General features: G+C 37.4%; 1 protein-coding gene across 2 annotated transcripts in view; it reads left to right on the plus strand.

The window, feature by feature from the left end:
* Positions 1–3,413: 3,413 nt before the first annotated feature.
* Positions 3,414–24,364, plus strand: part of sema3ab (sema domain, immunoglobulin domain (Ig), short basic domain, secreted, (semaphorin) 3Ab) — a 40,533-nt gene continuing 19,582 nt past the window's right edge. The window contains exons 1-4 of one of the 2 annotated variants that reach the window (XM_084124374.1): positions 3,414–3,546; positions 4,851–5,043; positions 18,562–18,722; positions 23,072–23,134. In XM_084124374.1, the coding sequence (XP_083980500.1) occupies positions 4,929–5,043; positions 18,562–18,722; positions 23,072–23,134 (339 nt within the window). In that variant the 5' untranslated portion in view covers positions 3,414–3,546; positions 4,851–4,928. Of the gene's footprint in view, positions 3,547–4,523; positions 5,044–18,561; positions 18,723–23,071; positions 23,135–24,364 lie in introns of those variants that run through there. The other variant, XM_084124373.1, reaches the window with a different exon arrangement.

Below are 24,364 nucleotides of genomic sequence, written 5' to 3' on the forward strand. Positions count from 1 at the left end.
AAAACTAACACTGTCCGTGTCTGTAAGATTCTCCACTGTAGAAAAACAGGTGGCCTTCATCTGTTGACATATATCAGAAGTCTTTCCATTTAGTTTTGAAGAGATGCCAGGAGTACTGGTCCATCTCATGGATAAGCTTTTTAAGCTTGGCCATCTGTTGCAATGTACGGGCTTTCCAATGTAGCTGTGGTGAAGATGTTTCTACCACGAAGACTTGTTGTTCTTTGGTTACCAGTAGCATACTTATCACATCCTGGTGAGGAGCGGACAGCAGGGTCTTGGTTTTCCCATGCAACGGAAGATCACCTGTTTATCATCATTTGTGGTGTGTCTTGGGCCAAGAGTAAAACCTGGCAGTGCCCATCCTTCTTCAGGCTCTGTGGATGGCCATGACTCCTTATGAGCCTTATCATGCCCTTCGCTTACCACAAGCGTTGACGTCTTCTGCCCCTTCTGCTGATGTCGTCTTCACATGCTGGAATAGGCTAATCCCAAACTCACAGCGGGTTTTTGACCTGGTAGCTAACCTCACCAGGTTTTGCCCATCTCCGAGACAATTAACCGGGGCGTGGCCATTGCACATGATACAGCTTCTTAGAGCTACAGGTAAGAGCTGAGTGCCAGTTGAGGCACAAAAATGGACGAGTATCCCTAAAAAGGACTCAGCAAGCCCCCTCACTGCAGGTAGTACCTCAAACCGACACCCCATAAACCCCAAACTTGATTTTGCATTAAACATCAAGTTTAACATTTTTATTTTACTTTTATTAATATTTATGTTTTGACACAGAATCTAAAATTATGCCTATTTACTGGTGCAGCATTTGTGAGACATGCAAGGCAGAAATGTTCAACGAATGTCCCTTTTTTTCTTGAAACAGAATTACAGGCATACTCTGTTTGCTTTCCATAGACATTCATCCTTCCCATCTGATATTAAGATGTACCTCAGGCCCTTGGTCATCTGATTCCAATGTGAGATTCGCTAGAAAAGACCACAACACTGTATGACGCCATGCTGGCCTTGTGTGAGTGAGTGGCATTAAATTATGTTGTGTAATAGTTGGACCCTGGAGTCATGCAAGAATATGGTTCAGCATAGATAGATAGATAGATAGATAGATAGATAGATAGATAGATAGATAGATAGATAGATAGATAGATAGATAGATAGATAGATAGATAGATCAACGATTTAAGCCTATTTAGTTCAGTAGTAAAATCTGAAGTGTATATTTAGGTGTGAAGTTCAATTGCTTGAATTTGTGTGTCTCGCTGGGAGGAGACATCAATTAGATGGGGAGTCAGTGGGGAGCTCACTGTTGTAGAAGGCAACTTTAATGAAAATTGAACACCACTTGAACTAACTTGGCAGACTGCCGCTCTCACTCTGCATGCCTGCCTCATTATTTACCCATTAGCAGACTCTCTGTCCAAACCTTTATATAGCAGGCAAACACTTGCTACTTTATCATGACTCCACATCAATTTGAATTAAACAGAGTTTAGTCTCCTCAGCCTATTCTTACAGCTGGCATTTCTCATTATGACAAAATCACATATAAATTCAAACAGTCAGCAAAACATTGTGTTGTCTATTAGCAAAAAGTTAAGACTAAAAGCACATTCACACTAAAGGCCCATTCACACCAAGGGCTATAACTATAACGATAAAGATGTAGTTCTAAAAATCGTTTTAAATATAAAAGAATAGATTCCACACCTTACAACTATAACAGATCAGATAACAGAACAGAGAAACAATATTGTTGGAATCACTTTCAGATTTTTTTTATTTTTTAATTTTTTTTCAGCTGATGAACAATAAAAATATTGACAGCCAATCAGAATCCACCAGATTTTAAAGACCTTGAGCATTTAAAGCTGCAGACAACAACGCGTTTAGAATAAACAGAACAATATCGTCCGCTATTGTGGACGCTAAGTTATTGTTAACATTATCTTTAAAGTTATAGTTCTTGGTGTGAATTAGAGATAAAACCCATTGTGTTATTGTCTAGAAAACAGTTCTTTTAAATTGTAATAATATTTCACAATATTACTGTTTTACTGTATTTTTCACCAAATAAATGCAGCCTTGGAAAGCGAGACTATATATATATAAAAACAACAATATAAAATCTTTAATATGTATATAAATAAAGTTTTACAGTCTTTTTGACCAGTTTAATACTTCTATATTATGTAATTTCCAGAGAAGGTAATTATATCACGTAATGCGAGATATTCCCAGTGTTCTGTCTCTTTGCTCTCATATGACATCAGTTGCTTAGAGCTTTGGACAGTACTGTCAATCGCAAGCTTGTTTGTCAAAACCTATTAAATCCCAATTACTGAAGTATTCATGCCCTGTGTGGTTTGTGCCAAGCAGAAATATGAAGAGAAGTCTGGTGGCCTGTAGTTCAACATTATCGTGTTACAATAGGCAGATTCATGGCTCTGGGATATTAAAAAGAGATCAAGCTGAAAGGACTGCTCCATTGTCTTCTAGAAGAGGTGTGTTTTGTGGGGGAGGAATCACAGATAATGAGGTCAGTGGTTTTGGGGTGGAGTGGGCGGAGTCAAAGCAACTGGTGCCAATCAAACATGCACATCATTTACCCACCCTAATCTTTTCCCTGTTATTTTCTTTCTTCTGTGGGATGTGAAAAGAGAAAGAATGTCCCAGGCTCTCTTTTCAAGCAAAACACAAGTAAAAATGTGAATTTTATTTATCTATTTTATATTTTTATATATTAAAACATTAGGGGTCGGTAAAAGTAAAAGTTTTTTTTCCTCTCTATTCTTAAAATGATCAATTTTGAAAACAGTTGTGCCGCTTAACATTTTTGTGAAAACCGTGATAATTTTTTTCCCAAGTATTCTTTGATGAATAGAAAAAAATGCTAATGCATTTATTTGAAATTTAAATGTTTTGCAACATTCTAAATGTCATCAATTTAATACTTCCTCGTTGAATAAAAGTATTTGTTTCCCAAATATTTATTTATATTTATACTGTGTGGCATGATTAAAGGAATTTTTTTTTTTTTTTCATTTTTCATTTTTATTAAAAAAGTGCAAATGAGATTAGTCAGCTCCATCACAGGGGAGGATTATCAGTGAATAACGTCTTAAACGCAAGTTATATGGTTCAACTTGTATGATACTTTTATATGGTTCTTTTGGAGCTGAATGACCAATATGAAATAAGAAAGTGAGTAAATGATGAACTATCCCTTTAACTCCACAAGTTCCCTGACCAGCCTCTCTTTAAACATGGAATATCATCCTTCCTGCCACACTCCTACCTCACACGAGGAGACATGCTAAAAATAAACGTCTGGTGTGAGGGTGGAGTTCGGCAAGTGTTTTTTGACTCCTGGGCGGCAGAGAACAGTGCGAGACATGGACAGGAAGGGACAACTTCCTAATGTCTCGAGTAGGACGTAAAATTTGTTCTGTGACAGTGTGAAACCTTGACAGTGAGGTTAGGAAATATCTACTATACCACATGCCCTCCAGTGTCAGAATGATTCTTGTGGAGTGAGTACAACTTTGACTGTGTGTGTGTGTGTGTGTGTGTGTATGTGTGTTTATGGAAGCTTGCTTTCTTCCATTGAATAAAAAAAATACAAAAGTTATTGCGACTTTTTATCTCACAGTTGTAAGTTTAAATCTCACAATTTTTACTTTTTTCCTCTGAATTCTGAGATTACATAGCACAATTTTGTTTTATTGTTTCCACCATGGAAAAAAGGAAATTGCTCATTTTTATCTCACAATATTTTTGCGCAATTGCGAGTTTAAATATGAGTGATTTTAGGAAATTTCTACTACTTCACATGCCCTCCAATGTCAGAATTATTCTTGTGGATTGAGTATAACTTTGACTGTGTGTGTGTGTGTGTGTTTATGGAAGCTTGTTTTCTACCATTGAATAAAAAAAAATCAAAAAGTTATTGCGATTTTTTTTTCTTCTTCTTTTTTTCTTCTTTTTTTCTCAGTTGCAAGTTTATATCTTGCAATTCAGACTTTTTTGCGATTCACAATTGTGAAATAAAACATCACAACTTTTAGTTTTTTCCTCTGAATTCTGAGATTACATATCACAATTTTGTTTTATTGTTTCCACCATGGAAAAAACACAATTCTCACAATTCTGACGTTTTCCCCCTTACAATTACGTTTACATCTCACAATTCTTTTTTTCTTTTTTTAATTGCAAGTTTATATCTCAAAATTATGAGAAGAAAACTTTGTGAGAGATACACTCACAATTCTGACTTTTTTCTCAGAATTGTGAGATATACACTTGCAAATACCTTCTTTTTATTTTTCCCCCCTGGCGGAAATAAGCTTCCCTAGTGTGTGGGATGTGGAAGTAGGAAAAAACAGTATACCTAGAGGATCCTCTACTGGAAGTACAGCCCTCCCTCTCTCTCCCTCTCTCTCCCTCTCTCTCTCTCTCTCTCTCTCTCTCTCTCTCTCACAGTCTTTCTCAGCTGGCTCTGCTCTCTCTCAGTCTTGCGCTGAGACTGTGTGCGCGCTGAGCTTTGCAGAGAGACACAGAGAGAGAGCAACAGAAGAGTGCCTAGGGCTTCACCAAGCTTCAGTTGAGTTTAGTCTCAGCCAAGTTACTATTTAAAGGTCAGAGAGGAAGAGCTCACAACATCTAGGAGATAAACAACCACAGGAACAAACACACTTTGAAAGTGAAACAGTGAGTGGTGTGGACACTCATGGTCCTCTCCTGAGGCTGTGGCTGCTTCACCAGGAGAGATGTGATCGTTGTGTGGTTCACACGCGCTGACTTATTCAACACACAGACACACCTGCTCCATCCTCAGGTGGCGTTCCGAAGGACTGGATTGCTGAAACACAGTGTTTACCAGAGGCCACGGGACTGCACGCAGACAGGGAAGAACATGGACTACCTGTGGGGGATTGTACTGCTGTTGTGGGCACTCGGCGTGCCGGAGAGAGGAACCGATGCACAGAGGACCAAGAACAACGTACCCCGGCTCAAACTCTCGTATAAAGGTCAGTCACCTCCTTCTGTTGGGATTCTGGAAAGGAGAGAAATCAAAAATCAGTCAGAATGATTGAGGAATCTTAGAAGAGCAGATCTTTTGGCTTGTTAAAGTTTGATAGGTTCAGTCTGTGTTGGAGATGCTTTCTTGTCCGGAGTTGGCGTACGGTTCTGGATGCTTCTGGGGGATATTTCATTGATATGATTCACATGGTTTAATTGTGCATGGTGGGTAATTTAGAAAGATGTTTTTGAAAGCATGAGAACGAGCTGGAGACATATGGAGTTTTACGTTTTAATTTGCTTTCATTATTAATAACTAAAATATTAGAGTGGTGGTATTGAAAGTAATATGGTGTTTTGTGTTCGGGTGGTGCAGAGGGGTGAAATGACAGATTGAAGTAGCACAACCAGATGATTCATTATGATAAATTTTTTTATGATAAAAAAAAAAAAAAAAAAACTTTCAAGTGGTAAAAAAATTGGTCTTTTCTTTCTTTATTTTTTTATTTTTAACATTTAACCTTAAAAAGTGGATCTGCACAATAGTTAAATGCACTATTTCTGCCTGATCTGACCCTTAAATATTACTTTTGTTGGTATAACCTAATTCAGTAATATTAAACAAATATATTTAACTTGATCATTGATTATTTTAGCTGTTCCCACATAAATTAGATGTTTTTTAGGTTGCCTGACAAAGCATTTTTTTTTTTTTTTTTAATTCATAGCAGTATTTTAGAAGGAAGGGTTCAACTATGTATGAAAGTATTTAGGATTGAGACATATTATGTGTCACACTATTTTGTGATTTATTTATTGAGTTTCATGCACAGGTTAAATCAGGCATGTGTAGTTGTGTGTGTGTGTGTGTGTGTGTGTGTGTGTGTGTGTGTGTGTGTGTGTGTGTGTGTGTGTGTGTGTGTGTGTGTGTGTGTGTTTGCAAAACCTTTGGGCTGAATGCGTTTGTATGGATGCACAGGTGGGAATGTTTAAACTGCTAGCAACACCTACATTTCATATGCCAAAAATATAGCCACAATACCAATTGTAATTCATAATTTATTTAATAAATTGCTTAGTTTTGTTCATTGTTTTGAGGATGAGAACATCCATGCTGGCAAGTGATACCAAATCTGCACCATAATATCATGGAAATTAATTGGAAATGCAGTTTTAATACTGACAACAGATATAGGAAATGTTATCTCCCCTTTCAGAGGCTGATGAGACTATTTATTTTGCTATAATAACTATGCATGATGTTCCATTTTATTATTTCTGTACAGTTTTGTTTGACAGTGACCCTATCAGAACATTTTTGGGTCGTGAACCACTGATCACTCATATTCTTCCCTGCGTGTAAATATACTGTACTTTCCTCCACTTTTTGTTGCTCTAAGTTAGAGTAAATTGTTTATAAGATTCCCAGTGTTTTGATGGAGTGTGTTATTATAATTGCAGACTGTATAACGCAAGGTGGCTGTTTTTAACGATGCGGTTATGTTAAAACATTACAACTCTTCCCGTCCGATTGGTGTTCGTGATGAAGTGAGCTGTCAAGAGTGAATTCACAGTAAGAGGGTTTAAATGAAAGAGTTCGTTCCAGCTCCCTCTGTAATTAGAAAGAGACACAGAGAGAGAGAGAGGTTTAACAGTCAGGGCAGATGGCTGTATGAAAGTGAGCCATTTCTCTCTCTGCCAGCTTTCTAATTGCACTGACAGCTCCTCATTAGCTGGCTGGTGGAAGCTGAGCTCTATATGAACCGCGGTGTGTGACTGTCAGGCGACAGACACACTCGATCCAGCACGCACACATGCACAAACACACAGGGGGCTTCTTAAGTACCCAGGGCTCTCATCTGCCCGAACACAGATGCACACAGACGTCTAGAGCTGTTCGCTGTATCAAACACTGACACCTACAGGCATGCACACACTGTTTGTGTGGAAAACAATGAAGGAAGAGACAAAGGGAGATGGAGAGAGGGAATATGCATGTGTATGTGTATGTGTTTGTGCTTTTGCTCTGAGAGTGCTTGTGTGTTTGTGATGTATGTAGGCTGATCTGAGCAATCACAATTTGTTGAAATGCCAAGACTGATTCTAATATCCTCCAGCATCCGAGAAAACTCGCACACCTGTGAACATTTGTCACCACAGTCTGGCTGATTCATCTTTTGCTGAATTATCATCAATTAAAATGCTTGTGGGTATGTGGAAGTAATTACTCATGGAGAGTATGTATTTGTTTGTTTAGTGTCTTTACATAATTTAGAGACTATGAATTCTGCAGGTTTTTTGAATTAGTTACTAAAGCAAAACAAGAATGTATTGGTTTTATATTTATTTAAAGATGAGTTGTGTGATTTCAGTGGCACATTGACTCCAAAAAATACAGCAAAAATGTGTATTTATTTGTTTGTTTGTTTTATACAGCTTTTTTGGAAAATATTCACCTTCCATTGATTGGCCAAACTTTTTTTTAATTTTTTTTTACAACAAAGCCAATTTTCTTGTGTTGGGCTGGTAGGGATGCTTCACAGTTTCTCTGAGAATCCAGCCTAAGAATTAGCCTGGGAAAACCCAGACAACTTCCGGCAAATTTAGATTTGCTCTGCAAGTAGTCTGGCAAAGAGCTCAAGAGCTTCAAGCCCATTTCTAATCCGTCGAAATCGCGGCACCAATCAGAAACGTTGAGGCGGGCTTTACACGATGACGATCGCTCTGATTGGTTTTAGGTCTATCCAATTGTGCCCAGAGGCATTTGAGTGACGTCCGTTGGTGAAGTGCATCAACTTTTAAAGCAGGGCTCAGTAATTTCCGGATTTCTTCGCTGTATTCTCGCTTTTTGCTCGCAGGTTTCTTTCTAGAGCTCCCCCTACAGCTTCGGAATAGATATTTGACAACACTGTTGTAAAAACTCGTTGGCGATTCTCAGACACCAGAGGCTAGTAGATCAACGACATCAAAGCAGATGGGACATTCTTTAAAACGTCTTCTTCATTCGGGTTCGAACAGCGCGAGGGAGCGCAATAATGACAGCATTTTAGCAGATTTCTTTTGGCCGTAAAGCAATTCGTTACATCGCGAGACCTGATATCACGCAATACTTCCTGACGCGGCGGCCGGCGGCCCGCCGGCTCAAAGTTGCAAGTGCGGATTTTCCGCTCACGGGCACCAGGGGGGTGCGAAACGACCACCATTCAACCCGAAATAAGTAATATAACCATTCCAGTGACTCCGAAGCTGTTCAGTTAAGGTAAAAAAGTTACTTAGTTCACCTTTAAATGCATTATTATATTCAAATTGCAAACACATGAGGAAAGTCTCCATGAAAGACCCACTGGCAGATGAACGTGCTACTACATTTCTCTCTGAAACGGTGGGAAATTAAATTAGATTTAATAGAGGATTTTAACTGTGACAAGATGATTGACAGGGCAGTTTACGTGACAGGATGCACGCGACAGATCCGTCCGATAAAGATGACAAAGTAGTATGTCCCAAAGCTTGCCTACTTTTTTGCTACACATTCAAAAGTAAATAGCCTACCTTTTCTTCACAAAAAGAGTACATACTTTTGTGGCGTAGTGTAACATTAACTTAGGCGAATTGGGACGAAGCATTTGGTTTTACACGATGACGATCGCTCTGATTGGTTTTAGGTATATCCAATTGCACCCAGAGGCATTTGAGCGACGTCCGTTGGTGACGCCCCTTTGGAAATGAGTTATTAATGAAGCTTTGCCAGACCATAACTCAGTTACTACTGAGAATGGTCTGGTTTTAACCAGGCTACCTAAGAATTGTTTTCTTGTACAGAAATTATGTCTGTATATTAAAGGTGCACTGTGTAATTTTTAGCGGCATCTAGTGGTGAGGTTTCGAATTGCAACCAACAGAAGTTACGGTGGCCGACAGGAAAACATGTCGTTGTCTGAGACAGCAGAGAGTGGCCAATTAAGCAATGAGGTTTCTTTACAAAGATAAATTAAGAAATTAGGTTTACTTAATTATTCAGTAAAACGATATGTTATTGCGAATATTATTCTTACTTGTTCATCATTGTGTCAGTGTTTTATTCGCTGACTTTAGCTAGCTTCCTTGCACGAACAACATAGTGATGAAACGCGTTTGTCCGTTTAGGGATGCTGTATAGAAACATGTCGACGCATTTCAATGTAAGGGGGAACCGTGGTGTATGTAGATAGAAATGGCTCATTCTAAGGTAATAAAAACATAACTGTTCATTAAGTAAGGTCTTTATACACTACTGGAAACATAGTTATGTATATGATATTGCATTTCAGTCAACAGATCCTCCTAAATATTACACAATGCAACTTTAAGGTAGGATTGAAGAAAACATACACTCTTCACTTCCAATATAAGTTAGATAAAATATATAAGGAATTCACCTTAATATAACATTAAGCTATAAACAAAGTTTTCATATGTTAATGTTTATTGTAGAATATTATTATTATTATACAAAAGTACACTGTAAAAAGTGAATATGTTCTTTTGTTACTTTAAGGAGCAATTTCTACCTGAGCTGATCCCCCAAAATAATTTTTAATTATTTATTTTATTTTATTTATTTGTATTAAACAATGTTGATTTATATGTTACCACATGAGGAACACTCAAATACATAATGGTTTTCATTCTACTCTAACCATCACAGAAACTTGTTGACATTACCATATTATGCTAAACATGGTTTTACTGAATTAAATGCCTTTCAAATATTGAGGACCACTTCAAATGTCCTCACGTGATCTTTTTTTTTTTTTTTATTGCGTTCCTCGCAAGGGTGGTATCAGTGTCCCCTCTGAGCCGAAAATTCCCAGGGCAGGTTAACAATAACACCTTTACATTAATGTGAAGTGGTGTGGAAATGCATAAAGAACATGAGAATCTGTGGCTGCATGTTGGTGTAGCTTGTACAGAAACAAGAGATTGGCTACTTCAGTGCGAGCGTGTGTGTGTGTGCAAATTTGTGGGATGGAATAATGTTTTTAGTGTAAAGCTATCCCATTCCAAAGTGAATGTTTTAAGACGGCTGTAATCTCATGAAGGAATGAGAGAAGTTTTATTTCACTTTAATTAAGCTTTTAATTCACAAACACGCCAAGAATCTGGTGTTGGGTTGCGTTTGCAGCATGTGAACTCTATCCTCTTCAGAAATAAAGCCACAGCGTTAGAGCGCACACACCTAAAACAATACTCCGCCAAATTCCTGTGAAATGGAAAACATTTATGCCATAATACAGTTTTCCCCTTGGAAAGCAAAAAGACATGATGAAAATTGGATTAGATTTGATTTTAGGTATTTGATTGCCTTAAAATCATATTTGGACCCCATGGAAAGGGTTTAAACTATCACGTACGCAAATAATCAGAACTCCAGATTTGATTAGATGGACATGCATGCTGAGATGAATGGAAAAAGGTGAGTGTGTAGCACTCATGTTTCGTTTGCCCACACACACAACACACACACACATGTGCCCCGCAGAGAGTGCAGGCAGTATGTAGGGTAGGGAAGTTTATTTTTATCAGCTTCAGATGGGACCGTTCCTCTGCCTCCACCTGCCCTCCCCTCATTGCTTGGGCTCTCAGAGGTTTTTCCACAACAATAGATGAATGGAATTATACAGAGAGATGGTCTCAGTGGTTTGAAGAGGAAGAGACTAGCTCTTCTCCTGGCATAGGCTTGTTTGTGTGCTGTTTAAACTGGTGAGGTTCAGAATAGCAGCATGTCTAAAGCCACTTCCTCCTGTGTGACTGCGTGCTGGTGCTGTAGATTACCCACAATGCCAGGCAGGGGCACCGTATGTTCTGGAATCTCAAATATAAAACATTGCCTGTTTTTGTCCTGACTCAGCTAAGTTATGATTCAGTACCGTTGAAAAGTTTGGGGTTAATGCGATTTTTATTTATTTATTATTTTTTAAAGAATACTCTTATGCTCACCAAGGCTGCATTTATTTTATAAAAATAACAGTAAATTACCAGTATTAAAAAAAAAACCAGTAAGATTATGAAATATTATTATAATTTTAAATAGCTGTTTTCTATTTGAAGATATTTTAAAATGTAATTTATTCCTGTGATGGCAAAGCTGAATTTTCAGCATCATTACTCCAGTCTTCAGTGTCACATGATCCTTCGGAAATCGTTCTAATATGCCGATTTGCTGCTATGGAAACATTTCTTATTATCAGTCAAAAACAGTTAGTATTTTTGTGGTATTCTTTTTTCAAGATTCTTTGATGAATAGAAAGTTCAAATGAAAAACATGTATTTGAAATAGAAATCTAATGTAACATTTTAAATGTATTTACTGTCACTTTAGGTTGATTTAATGCAACCTTACTGAATAAAAGTATTAATTCTTAAAAAAAAAAATCTTACTGACCCCAAAATTTGAACAGTATTGTATATAAAGCATAAAGACATCATTCATACCTTTTGTATTTTTTTCTGAAGTTGAAGCATGTTGCATTTTGGAGATACTGTTTTCTTTTAGCTACCAAAACTCTTCTCTTTTCAACCATGTTGAAAGGCTAGCGATCATCAATATATATTCATACACACATTAATAATTTATGCAGATTCCTTATAGACTTTGAGCCCTATTTTATCGATCTGAAACGCAAGTATCAAACGCAAAACGCAAGTAACTTTGTGGGCAGATCTCGGGCGCTGTTACTATTATACCGGCGGGATAAATGACTCTTGCGCCCGACGCAAATCTAAAAATGGGTTGGTCTGAAGTAGCTTCATTATTCATAGGTGTGGTTTGGGCGTAATGTGAAATAAACCAATCAGAGCGTCATCTCACATACCCTTTAAGAGCAGGCGCGCTTGTTCCATGGCTATGGGATGAATATATCAAAATAATTAATACGTGCAAGCTCTATAATCCATGAACTTGATAAAGGTTGCAGACATGTTTTACTATCTACAACCAAATGCCTTTCAACTTGGGTGTGCAAAATTCAAAATTGAATGAATGTGTAGCAATTTGTACAAATAGAGACATTTTTGTGAATACAGAATTTCTTTTGTATTGGTGTATCATAATTTGCGCATGCAACAAAGAAGATGTGCGTTTGTGGATCAGGTGATATGTGCGTTCATTGACGTCTTTTCTGAGTCAATCTCATTTGATTCATTTGGATTTTGAGACTTTCTTTTTGTGGTTTTTAAGCATGTCACAACCCACACACAAACAACTACAAATTAATAAGCCTGGTGCTAATTATTAATGTGTGCACAACTACCCATTTATTTGACAAATTCACAAATGTGCGTCACTACATTTAAACTAATACAATACAACTTTCTGAGTCAATCCTATTTGATTCATTTGGATTTTGAGACTTTCATTTCGCCGGTTTAGCCTTGCACGATCCACACACAGCTGTCTGAGAAAACCTGCTACCACTAGATGACAGTAATCTGCTAAAACAGACTTTTCTCATATAATACACTTAATGTGGCTTAAGAAAGTGATATTGAAGCACCAAATTTAGTACACAATATAGGCCTAACTTATTAATAAAGCATACTTTGTAGAGGAAAAACAGATTATGAACAACACCCATATTGTGTGTGTGTGTGTGTGTGTGTGTGCGCGCGCGTGTGGTTTAATGGCTGTCATTGGAGTGTACTTAAATTTGTCCACGAAAATGTCTTAAGATTTCAGGATAATTTCTTAATATATTGCAACAAATCAAACAGTCCAATGAAAACAATCCAGTGAACGAACAAAGTTTTAAAAAAGTGTAATTTGCCATCACTGCTAGACTGTCATGCGCCGGTTCGCAATCGTATCATTCTATAATTCAAACAGAAACAAATAACAAATACGTCTGCGTTCTGTTTTTTACATGGTTTTTTAACGTTCCCTGGTGTAATTTTGCAGTTCCAGAAAACAATTCCGCCACAAAATTGGAATTGTTCACAAACGTTGGAATTGTTTTCTGGAACTGCAAAATAGCACCAGGGAACGTTTGCGGCAGAACACGCCGCCTCTTTTCGCTGAACTGCCCCCGGGAGCACAAGTTCATTCCCGAATTTACCGACGTGCGTCTGTGGAGGGAAAAGTCCGCTGTGCGTCGGGTGCAAAATAGGAATGATACATGCGTCGGTGTACAACGTCAATTGCGCTGGGTGCAAGATAGGGCCCTTTAACTTTTTATTAGTTATTTTTTATTATTATTTATTAGTTCATGAACAAACCTACACTTAATATCCTGGAACTGAAATGTATTTCTGTAGCATCAGTATTCTGATGATAGTAATTAAGTCAGGACAATTTCTTAGTAAACTTAATTTCAGATTCGATTCCTAAAGTTATACATGTGATCCCCACAATCTTGAAAATTTGGTTACATCCCTGTAGACTGAAAATGTTTGGTGTTCCTTGCCTTTGTTTCTGACAGCTCAAACCCTTTATTCTGAGAACTTGTTCCTCAGGGTGTTCTCAGGTAATCTTTAATAGATAAATAACTCTGGGCTAAATGATGATTACAACAGCTCATGCGGTATTGATTCACACAGCAACTGTCACTATAGTTGAATCTGAGCGAAACCTGCCAAAAACAAAAACTCAGGCTCATTAGAAAAACATGCCTCTACCTACATTTCTGCAATACGCAAAAAAAAAAAAAAAAAAAAATCCTATTCAAATCACTGCAGTGGCAGAAAAACTCCATCAACTTTTATTCCTTTTCACACAAATTATGATTGCAGGGGCAGATTATCAATGAATGAATATTTATTCCCATGCTATATTATGACCTCAAAACACTTTTACCATAGTTCACGAATTGTAAACTAATACATTTTGACATTTGCATCACATAACAAGCTCCAAATGCACTAAAGAGTCAAACATTATGACCAGTCTCAGATGAAGTGAATATCATTGATCATCTCCTAACAAGGCCACATATTAAGTTCTGGGTAGATTAGATGGTAAGCAAACAATCAGTTCTTGTTATCAACATGTTGGTTGCATGAAAAAAATTAGCAGGAATGAAGATCTGAGTGACTTTGACAAAGGACAAATTGTTATGGCACAGCGACTGGGTCAGAGTATCTCTCAAACGGCAAGGCTTGTGGGTTGTTCCCGGCCAGCAGTGGTGAGAATATACCAACAGCGATCCAAGGAGGGCCAAACCACAAATGAGCAACACGGCCCAAGGCTCATCGCTGCACGAGGGCAACGAAGGCTATTACGTCTGGTATGGGCCAACAGAAGTTCTACTGTGGCACAAGTGACTATGATAACCCCTGCCATCGAAAGCACCTACAACTGGACCTTGGAGCAGTAAAAGAAGGTCACCTGGTCTGATGAGTCCCATTATTACATAACGTGGACAGCCATGTAATTGTGTGCCGTCTACCTGGGGAAGTGATGGCACCAGGATGCATTTTGGGACAATGATAAGTCGGTGGAGAGAGTGTGATGTTCTGGGCAATGTTTTGCTGGGAAACTCTGGGTTCGGCCATTCATGTTCAAATTTGATACATGCCACCTACCTAAACATTGTTGCAGACCAGGTACACCCCTTCATGACAGTGGTGTTCCCTGGTGGAAGTGACCTCTTTCAGCAGGATAATGCATCCTGCCACACTGGACATGTTGTTCAGGAATGTTTTGAGGAACATGATGAAGAGTTCAAGGTGTTCACAATTTCCCAAGGATCCCAAGGTGTTGAACCTCCAAATTCCCCAGATCTTTATCCAATTGAGCATCTGTGGGATGTGCTGGACCAACAAGTTCGATCAATGGTGACTCCACCTGGATCTGCTTCTAACATCTTGGTGCCAGATACCACAGGACATCTTCAGAGGTCTTGTGGAGTCCATGACTCGGTGGGTTGGTGGTGTTTTGGCAGCACACGGATGACCAACAGCATATTAGGCAGGTGGTCACAATGTTTTGGCTCGTCGGTGTATGAATGGTTTTTCTGACATCGTTAACTTGCTCGCACTTGTGATGCGCACTTGTGTCTTTGTGAAAGACTTGTAGACGTGAGCTAAAATGGCAGGGTTGCTTCAGCAAATGCGTTTTTATCTCACGTTTGTTATTATTATTATTATTATTATTAGAGCAGTAACCTTTTTAGTGCCACAATTAAACTTTTTAGTCAAACATTTAATTTCTGAACGAACTGCCACAAACTGACTCTGCATTTTGCAACACTCACTGGATATTTCATCTTGAAAGTGTACAAGAAGCAAATTAATATCATTTAGTATCAAACGTACAAGAAGCTACTTAAAATCATTTTGCAAAAATGTCACCACAGGCACGTCAAGTCTTTGTCAGTCTCTCTCTCTCTCTCTCTCTCTCTCTCTCTCTCTCTCTCTCTCTCTCTCTCTCTCTCTCTCTCTCTCTCTCTCTCTCTCTCTCTCTGTGTGTGTGTGTGTGTACACTGTGTGTGTGTGTGTGTGAGAGAGAGAGTAATGGACATAACTGATTAAAAAAGTACTTTTTTACTTGGCAGTTAAATGATAAATCTCATGTTCACATTTTATGCAAAATCAGTTTTTTTTACTCAAGGTTGGGAACTTCATGTTCTCAGATGGCATTTGATTACCAAGCCCAATTAAACGCACTTCTCACACCTCTACCTGATCACACGCTCACTAAGACATGCACAATGAGCTGAATCATGAACTACTTACATGATGTTATACCTTTGGAATCTGATTTGTTTGTTAATGCCCTGGCAACAGTCAGGATCATAACAGAGGTGCTAATAAATGTAAACCGTACATCATGTTTTGTGATTAAAAACTTGTGTTGATTGATTTATTGTTTCGATAATGACGCGCACAAGAAAAACAAAGCCACGCTGTTTCAAAACGATCACACAAACACATTTGTACAGACACAGACTATTTGTTCAAATGTAATGCTTTTCAAAAGGTTCCCGATAACAATAATCAAGTGCACTGTTAATTTCCTCTTGAAAAGTGAGTGTTTGTGATTGTTGATGGAGCTATTTTGAGATTTTAGAGAGTATTTGTGTGTGTTCTTGCTGAATGTGTTTGTGTGTCTGTTTTAATTAGACCTCTTCCTTGTGTAAGTGCATTACGCAAGCGGACACTTGACCGCCAGTGTCAGTTGATGTTACACATTCATATGAAACCACCAAATGCAGAGAGTCACTTGTTTACACCTGAGGAAGGAGAAGTGATCATAAAACATTAAAACAAGGATTAAAAAGAGGAAAGAGAGATTGTGATGGCAACAATGACATAATTCAACCGGTTTCAATGACATACAGCTCAGAGGAAACATTGAACTTTGTGCTCTTTATTTCTTCACAGTAAGATAAATATATAGTCGTACACTCCACAAAAGTCCTATACATTGCCAACTTGATTGCAAAATGCATTGCTTTGAACTGCAGAGTCGTCAAGACTTTTGTTCAGTAAGTGAAGATTATGTCGCCCCCCCCCCCCCCCCATTTGTGTTCTGAAGATGAACGAATGCTTGTGGGTTTGGAACAACATGAGGGTGAGTGACTGAGTGAAGTTAAATTTTTGGATGAACTAACCCTGAGCACAGAGATGGTGGAAAAAAGTGTCAGATTTTGTGTGTGTTTTTGGTTAATGGTCGGATTATAGCTTTCTGAACAATTTGTATTTTAAGAGGCACCATTTTTGTCTTAGAAAAAGCCTGTGTATGTGCGTGAATGCACACTAAAGTGATGGTGAGATGAATTCCTGGTGTTTCAAGTGTGTCTGAGTGTGTAAAAGGCATTCTAAATGTTTTTTAGTCATGGTGCCAAATGGAAACACCACAGGCACTCCAAAATGAGCTCTATAAACCCGAACTCTTTCTCCTCTTGTCTCGCTGTCCTCTTTTAAGTCATCTCAACCCTAATCTTAACCTCTCGTCATCCTGCTCTTCTCTTCTCCTCTGTGCCACTCCACAGATTTTTTACTTTCCATTCTCACACTCTCCTCTTTCACTCTTTAATTTATCCTGTTCCTCATCTTTTTCCGTTCACGCTCTTTGAAAAACTCTTTTGTCACACTGAATTCTGTTCTGACATAGAAGTACATTTCATGTCTGTGGATATAAAGATTTACATTAACTATATACAGTGTGTGTGTGTATATATATATATAAAAACAGTATATATGTGTGTGTGTGTGTTTTATCTGTTGCCCCTCTTGCCTTAACCTAACAAATGGATACACACACATAGACACACTCGCAGGTTACAATAACTGTCCAAACACTGCCATATTTCTCAGATACTATTAATGTCTTTCTTGAGAGCCATTTAAATGTGACGGCAGGGAAAATCTTACTTTCCTTAAGGACACATGCTGTAATTATAGCTTACTGTTCATTAAAGAAATAGTTCACCCACCAATTGAAATTCTCTCGTCCTTTACTCACCCTTGTGTCATGGTATGACTTTCTTTCTTCTGTGGAATATAAGGCAATGTTAGGCAGTATGTTCACAGTGTTCTTTTCACTTCAGTGCAAATATAGCATGACAAAAGTGCTCTCTAACCCTACGAAAAGGATGTAAAAGTACCATAAAATGAATTCATTGTTATTCTTACTTCTAGTTACCCATCATTTGTCATAGTTTCTAATTATTCTTACACATGTACTGCTTAATATTCTTCCTGGTGTTTATTAAATATTATTTGATCATCTTTCTGCATCCCACATCTTTGTTGGTCTCTTCACTACGGCTACCAGTGATAATATTTCCAGTCTTCTGAGGCAATATGATAGATTTGTTTGAGGAAAATAGATACAATTTCAGTCGTTATTCACTGAAAATTCACCGTAGCCAGATATCATCTCTGCATGCACATTTTCAAATTTGAATGTAAAGATAACATTTTAATCTGTTTCTCACACAAAGCTCTATTACATGTCTTCACAAGACTTGCTACTTTGTCATGGTATTTTTATTATGCTTTCTTGTGGCTTGACAGCCACCATAGAATGATTCTTTCAGAGTGATGTTTGGAACACGAGGATGAGTAAATGTAGACAGAATTGTCATTTTTGGATGAACTATTCCTATAATAATGAAAGAAAGAAATTAAATAAGAAATCTCTAGCAAATGTGTCCCAATGTTTTGAAGCTACTTGAAACTAATTTATACAGATTGCTTAATGTATTTCATGGCTTGGCTTCATTCAGTTATTCACTCTATATAGAAAAAAACGATATAAAGAACAAAAGCTAAATCTACAAGCAAAAATCTATGTGTATCCATGAGCACCGCCAGCTTTCCCAGCTGTATTTTAGCCAAAACCACAGTCACACGTCTCACACACACTAGAGGAGAGCTGCCGTCCCTGCTGAGCTGTTCGCGGTCAGTGCCAAAGTCCCATCTTTTAGCCTTCCCATCAGCCTTATACTCTCAAATGAAGATCAAACTTGCTTTTGAAGTTTGTTGGAGACCATTTCTCTAATGTGCAATAAATCCTATATACTATATTCACTTTTTCCCCACAGAAATGTTGGAGTCCAACAACCTTCTCACTTTCAATGGATTGGCCAACAGCTCTGCCTATCACACCTTTTTATTGGACGAGGAGAGAGGTCGGCTTTTTGTGGGGGCAAAGGACCATGTGCTGTCCTTCAACTTGGTGGACATCAACATGGACCAGCAACTGGTAAGAAACGGGGGTTAGAAGAGCTATTAAACCAATTTTGGTGAGCAGCACTGCACATAGGACATCATTCAAATGAAATTGATGTGCAAAGCAAACTCCACTGCCTGATAAGTTGTCTGAGCTACTAGTTAAATAGGGAAGCCCTGCATAATTAGTCTGGTTATGGTCACGTCCATTAGGCACTAATCAAACTGAAAACCAAAACATTGCTCACAGAATCTGATTTAAAGTGTGACAGTTACTGTCTTGTAGGTTATTGTTAGAGATGGTGAATTTGTTACAGACACTGTGTTTTGAAAGCTGATTTGATTAGAGTTTACGCAATTTTGCCGTATGTTAAAGCATGTTAAAGCTGTCAGCACTCTAAACCCTCTCAGGGATGCTGTGTCTCTCAAAATTCATCCGTTTTAAACCACCACTGCTAACAAATTAAAGCTAAAATATTTCATATAACACAACACATAACCCATAAAAGTTATATGTAAAATAGATGTACTTTTAGTCTGTCTTTGTCTCTTTGTTTCTCTTGTTCTCTCTCTCTGCCTTACATACAAACACGAACACATCAGCACACAGGGGGATCTGTTTCTAGCTAAAAGAGTATGAATATTTCAGAGTAAAGCTGTCATACTGATCACATAGAGTCTGGCTGAAAGCTGCTATCCATTCACCTGGATAAATAATGAACAAAATAAACACAGCGAAGTACAGACAAACGGTACGAGGGCAAAACCACAGCCCACTTTAGCTTATATACTTTATGAACATAACCTTCACAGAACAAAGGTAACATAAATGTTACCATATGAAGAAATAAAGGATATATAAGTTATCCTAAAAAAATTACTTTAGTCAAATATCGTACATTATAAGGAACAGTTCATACAAGACATGCTGTTGCATTAAAGAGCAAAATCCCCACAAGCATAGTATTACCAGAAATATTTGATTTTGTGGGGACAATTTTTGGCCCCCATGAGGAAAACAGCTTATAAATCATAGTAAATTATGTTTTTTGAAAATGTAAACATGCAAAAAGTTTTCTGTGAGGCTTGTGTTTAGGGGCAGTGTTTAAGAGAAACCTAACAAGGATAGTAATAGCAGTACATTTTGACCGTATGGGGACATTTTTTTCTGTCCCCATGAGGAAAACAGCTTATAAATCATACTAAATGAAATGTTTTAAAAATCTAAAAATGCAGAAAGTTTTCTGTGATGGGTAGGGTTAGAGTAGGAGGATATAAGGAGGATGTGTGTGAGCATGTGTGTGTGTGTTTAAATTGAATATCTGATTTTATGGAGAAACATTTCCATGACCACTGAAGGAGGATCTAAAACAAAAACGTGGGTCGAAAAATTAAATTTTTGTCAGGAACAGTTACATCAGGGTCAAATAAGGGCAACATGCCATTTGCACGCTACCAAAGAAAATGTTCTTCCTCCATTCAAACTTCCAAATAGAGAATGCTCAGTATTATACAGACAGTACTCTCTCTCTCTTTGTCTCATTCAGAAACACAGACACATTTTCACTTTTTCATCTGATCAGGATGCAGTTTCACACATTCACATCAGACAGGAGCTATATTACAGCACACTCAACTCTCTCCAGCCACAGGGAGAACGTAACTCGCTGTGACAGCAGTCCCATAGAAACCTTGTTTTTTCCCACTAATACACTTCCATTACTTTTTCCACTGAATCCCTCTCACACGATTCCTAAGATCTGGAAAGGGTTTTGTTTTTTTTCTGAAGAAATTAATTCTTTTGTTCATAAGGATGAAATAAATTGATCAAAAATGGCAGCAAAACTGTTTTCAACACTGATAATAAGAAATGTTTCTTGAGCAGCAAATGTGTATATTAGAATGAATTCCGAATGATCATGTGACACTGAAGACGAGAAATTATGCTGAAAATTTAGCATTGACACCACAGGAATAAATTATATTTTAAAATATATTCACATAGAAATCTGTTATTTTAATTTCTAATAATTGTTCACAATATTAAAATTTTTACTGTATTTTTGATCAAATAAATACAGCCAACCCCAAACTTTTGTCAGAAAAAATGCCTTGAGATGAATATACACTGCCATTGTATGTTCATCTTAAAGCATTTTTTTTCTGACACTCTCTAAAGTTTCATGACCTTGGAGTATTCCTGGATCTACTGTAAAGTAGGTGAAAATGCATATTTAGAGGCCTACAGTGCAGTTGATTTGATACAAAAGTCTTCTCAGTAAAGTCTGAATGTCAGTGCAGTCCTCTGATAAATTATGAATAGCCTAATAAATGAATAGCCTCTCATATGTGAGAAACAAAAATAATTTTTTATCACTGTCAACATTCAGAAAACTTGTTTAACATTATTTTTGTTTGTAATGTTTCCATTTGAAAAATGTTTCCTATGTTGAAAAATAAAGTGTGAAATAAATTATATTCGATAAATTATATTCGGTCGATGCCGTCTTGGTCGACTGACATTCTCATTGGTCGACCAGTCGCATAATTATATATATTTTTTTTTTTCACCAATAAAGAAATTTTCATTGATTTACTCCTTGATATTTATTCCTTTTATAAGCAGTTATATATTACTGTATTCTAAATATAATTAGCCTATGTTTTATCCCCAACTTTAAATGCTTTAATTTAGGCTATTTTGTAACAGCGCCACAGTTTAGCGCACCACGTAGAACACTCGGGAACCGCACCTGTGGTTGGCTGCACTGCTGCTTCGCGCTCAGTAAGGAATATAGGTAGTAATCTCTATGTGTCTGTCTGTCCGTTTGCATTTTGATTATTTCGAGAACCGTTCATCCAATCGACTTCACAAGGGAGTGCAGTGTCGCATTTGGTGCAATATAGACAGACACGCGAGACGCGACACGTTCAGAATTAATAGTAAACTACAGAACAGCGCGAGCGGGAAGCGGCGCACCTCACGCGAGCAGGGCTATATATTCTCCGAGAACGGACACTGCACTAGTGATATAAAACGCACACAGTCTGTTAAAGCAATACTTTTAAGGTAGTCTAATATTTTTCTGACTAACAAATTACTGACACAGTAAAGGGTAGATTTAAATAAAGAAAAACGAAATTTAAATAAAGAAAACGAAATTTAAATAAAGAAAAATAAATTTAAATGCAGAAAAAATGAAATTTAAATAAAGAAAAACTAAATTTAAATAAAGAAAAACTAAATTTAAATAAAGAAACACGAAATTTAAATAGGCCTAAAGAAAAACTAAATTTAAATAAAGAAAAACGAAATTTAAATAAAGAAAAAACGAAATTTAAATAAAGAAAAAACGAAATTTAAATAAAGAAAAATGAAATTAAGTTAGCCTAAATTAAAAAAACAAGATTAATTTAGATTGATAATAACGGGTAAAAAGTCTAATACATTTTGTTTATATTATTCTATTTTCCACAATGTCAAAGCAACAGCAGCAATACAAGCTCAGACATGCACTTCGGTCCATACAAACTCCGCTGTTCTGCGCTCTAGCCAGAGAACACTTCCGTTGCTGGAACACTCAGGCATCGGTTCTATTTCTAGCATGCACGCGTTTTCCGCGTGGCTCGAGCCGCGCCTGAGAGGCGTGTCTCACGCAGGCAGTGTGCAAACTCCAACCTATTAACATGGGAGCCGAAATAAAAACAGACACCCAACGCAGCTGAGACTCTCACGCCAGCAGCCAGTATGTCGCCGGCCTTATTCAAGCGCGAATGAGAACTGTTTCGCGGGGGATCCCAGGTGTCAAAAAAACAACAACAAAAAAAAACGTTTTTTCGTTGTTGTTTTATATATGCTCTATGACAATTGTTTAATAAATGTTCAATCAAAATGCAAAACTTTTCTTTTTTTTCTTTTCTTTTTTAGTCGACTAATCGTTGTGCAGGACAGGACTTTGGTCGACTAAGCATTTCTTTGGTTGACTACAGCCCTAATTATATTGCATTTCAAACACTTTTTGAAGATTGCTAAATTCGTTCCAAAATGGTTATCAGTGGCATCAGTAAACAGTGACCTTGATGTGTGTGTGGCACACTGGGTGATTCAAATTGTAAATATGTTTCTGCTAAACTTGTTGCTATGCTACATATCATTGAGTGAACTGCTGCTGCATTAGATTTTAACCTTTTTTTTAGTGTGAAAATGTGTAGTATTTATTAGCTATATTCTCTGAGGGTTAGACAACCAGAGCATAGCTTTAAGAAAAAAAAAAAAAAAAGAGATAGAGTTAGATTATACAACTAGAAGCTTCCAACAAAAGATGTCCCTGTATTCTTTCCCCTTTAACTTTCTGTCTCTTTCTCTCTCTCTCTGACTGGTAGATATCCTGGCCTTCTTCACCTTCTCGACGAGATGAATGCAAGTGGGCTGGGAAGGACGTCCAGGTAAGTGCTTTTCTTTTGCTTTTTTTTCTTCTTCTATCCTCTCTCTTCTGTCCCCTCCACAACCCTGAGATCTGTCGGATAGACTTCACTGATGCATTGAATTGCTTGTTTGTCTGCAGCATTCCACTTCTCACTGGTTCATCTCTCATATATTTCTCTTTTTAGCAATTTTTTTTTACTGTATGTGTGATATATAAACAAGATGAAACTACAATAATTTTGCACTTTAATCTTAGTCAATGTTTCTTTTACCAAAAACAGTAATAATGATTTCTGATCCTCCCACTGAGCCCTAGAATCTGTTCTTAAAGTCATGTTTGTGACTTTTTGCCAAACCGTTCAGAAGTTATAAACAAAAAGAGCCATTTTATTCGATATCTCCTGACCACTAGGTGACACTGTGCCGAAATTGTTTAGGTAGCCTCCGGTCATGGTTGTCATTACACAAACCAAGTTTGGTCAGAAGCATTGCAGAGATATAGCCTAACGTCCATTTCGTCAAATTTGTTTGTGTGTTACTCGAGAACAGTTTGACAAATCAACTTGAGTTCCATAACTTTTTGACAGCATGGTCTGAAGATGATCTGGTTAAATTTTGTGAAAATCAGAGCAACGGCCTAGGAGGAATTTGAAAAAGAAAGAATTGGAAAATTCTAAATGGTAATTGCTAGTTATTAGCATAAACATGAGTGCAATTTTGGACAGTTGGTGGCACTAGATGGATTGAGTTAGAGACTCCAAATTTGCTATAGTGACAAATCACACTGTCCTCTATTTGTGTGCCAAATTTCATAACTTTCCCACAAGCGGTTCTATGGGCAGACATAGATTTCCAGAGCGGAAGAAGAAGCAACGGAATAATAAGAACACTAACGATTACAATAGGTGCCTATGCACCATTGATGTTTGGCCCCTAATTACATTTTAAAATCTATTAAAATAGAAAACATTTCAAATTCTAATAATATTTCACAATACATCTGCTTTACTGTATTTTTAGTCAAATAAATGCAAACTTGCTGAGCATAAGAGACTTATTCAAAAACAATATGTCTACATAGTACATCAGTTTTCAAAAGAGCAAAATACCCTTTTTATTGAAAGTAAATGTAATGTTTGAGATGGATCCAAAAACACACACAAAAAAACATGATTAGTTTGCTTTTGACAGGAACCTCTCGTTCTGAGAAGGTAAAGCTGAGCTTGTCTGTCATCCATCTTTTGCTTTCA

Source organism: Abramis brama, assembly GCF_963993115.1.
Source record: "Abramis brama genome assembly, chromosome: 9".
Taxonomy (NCBI): domain Eukaryota; kingdom Metazoa; phylum Chordata; class Actinopteri; order Cypriniformes; family Leuciscidae; genus Abramis; species Abramis brama.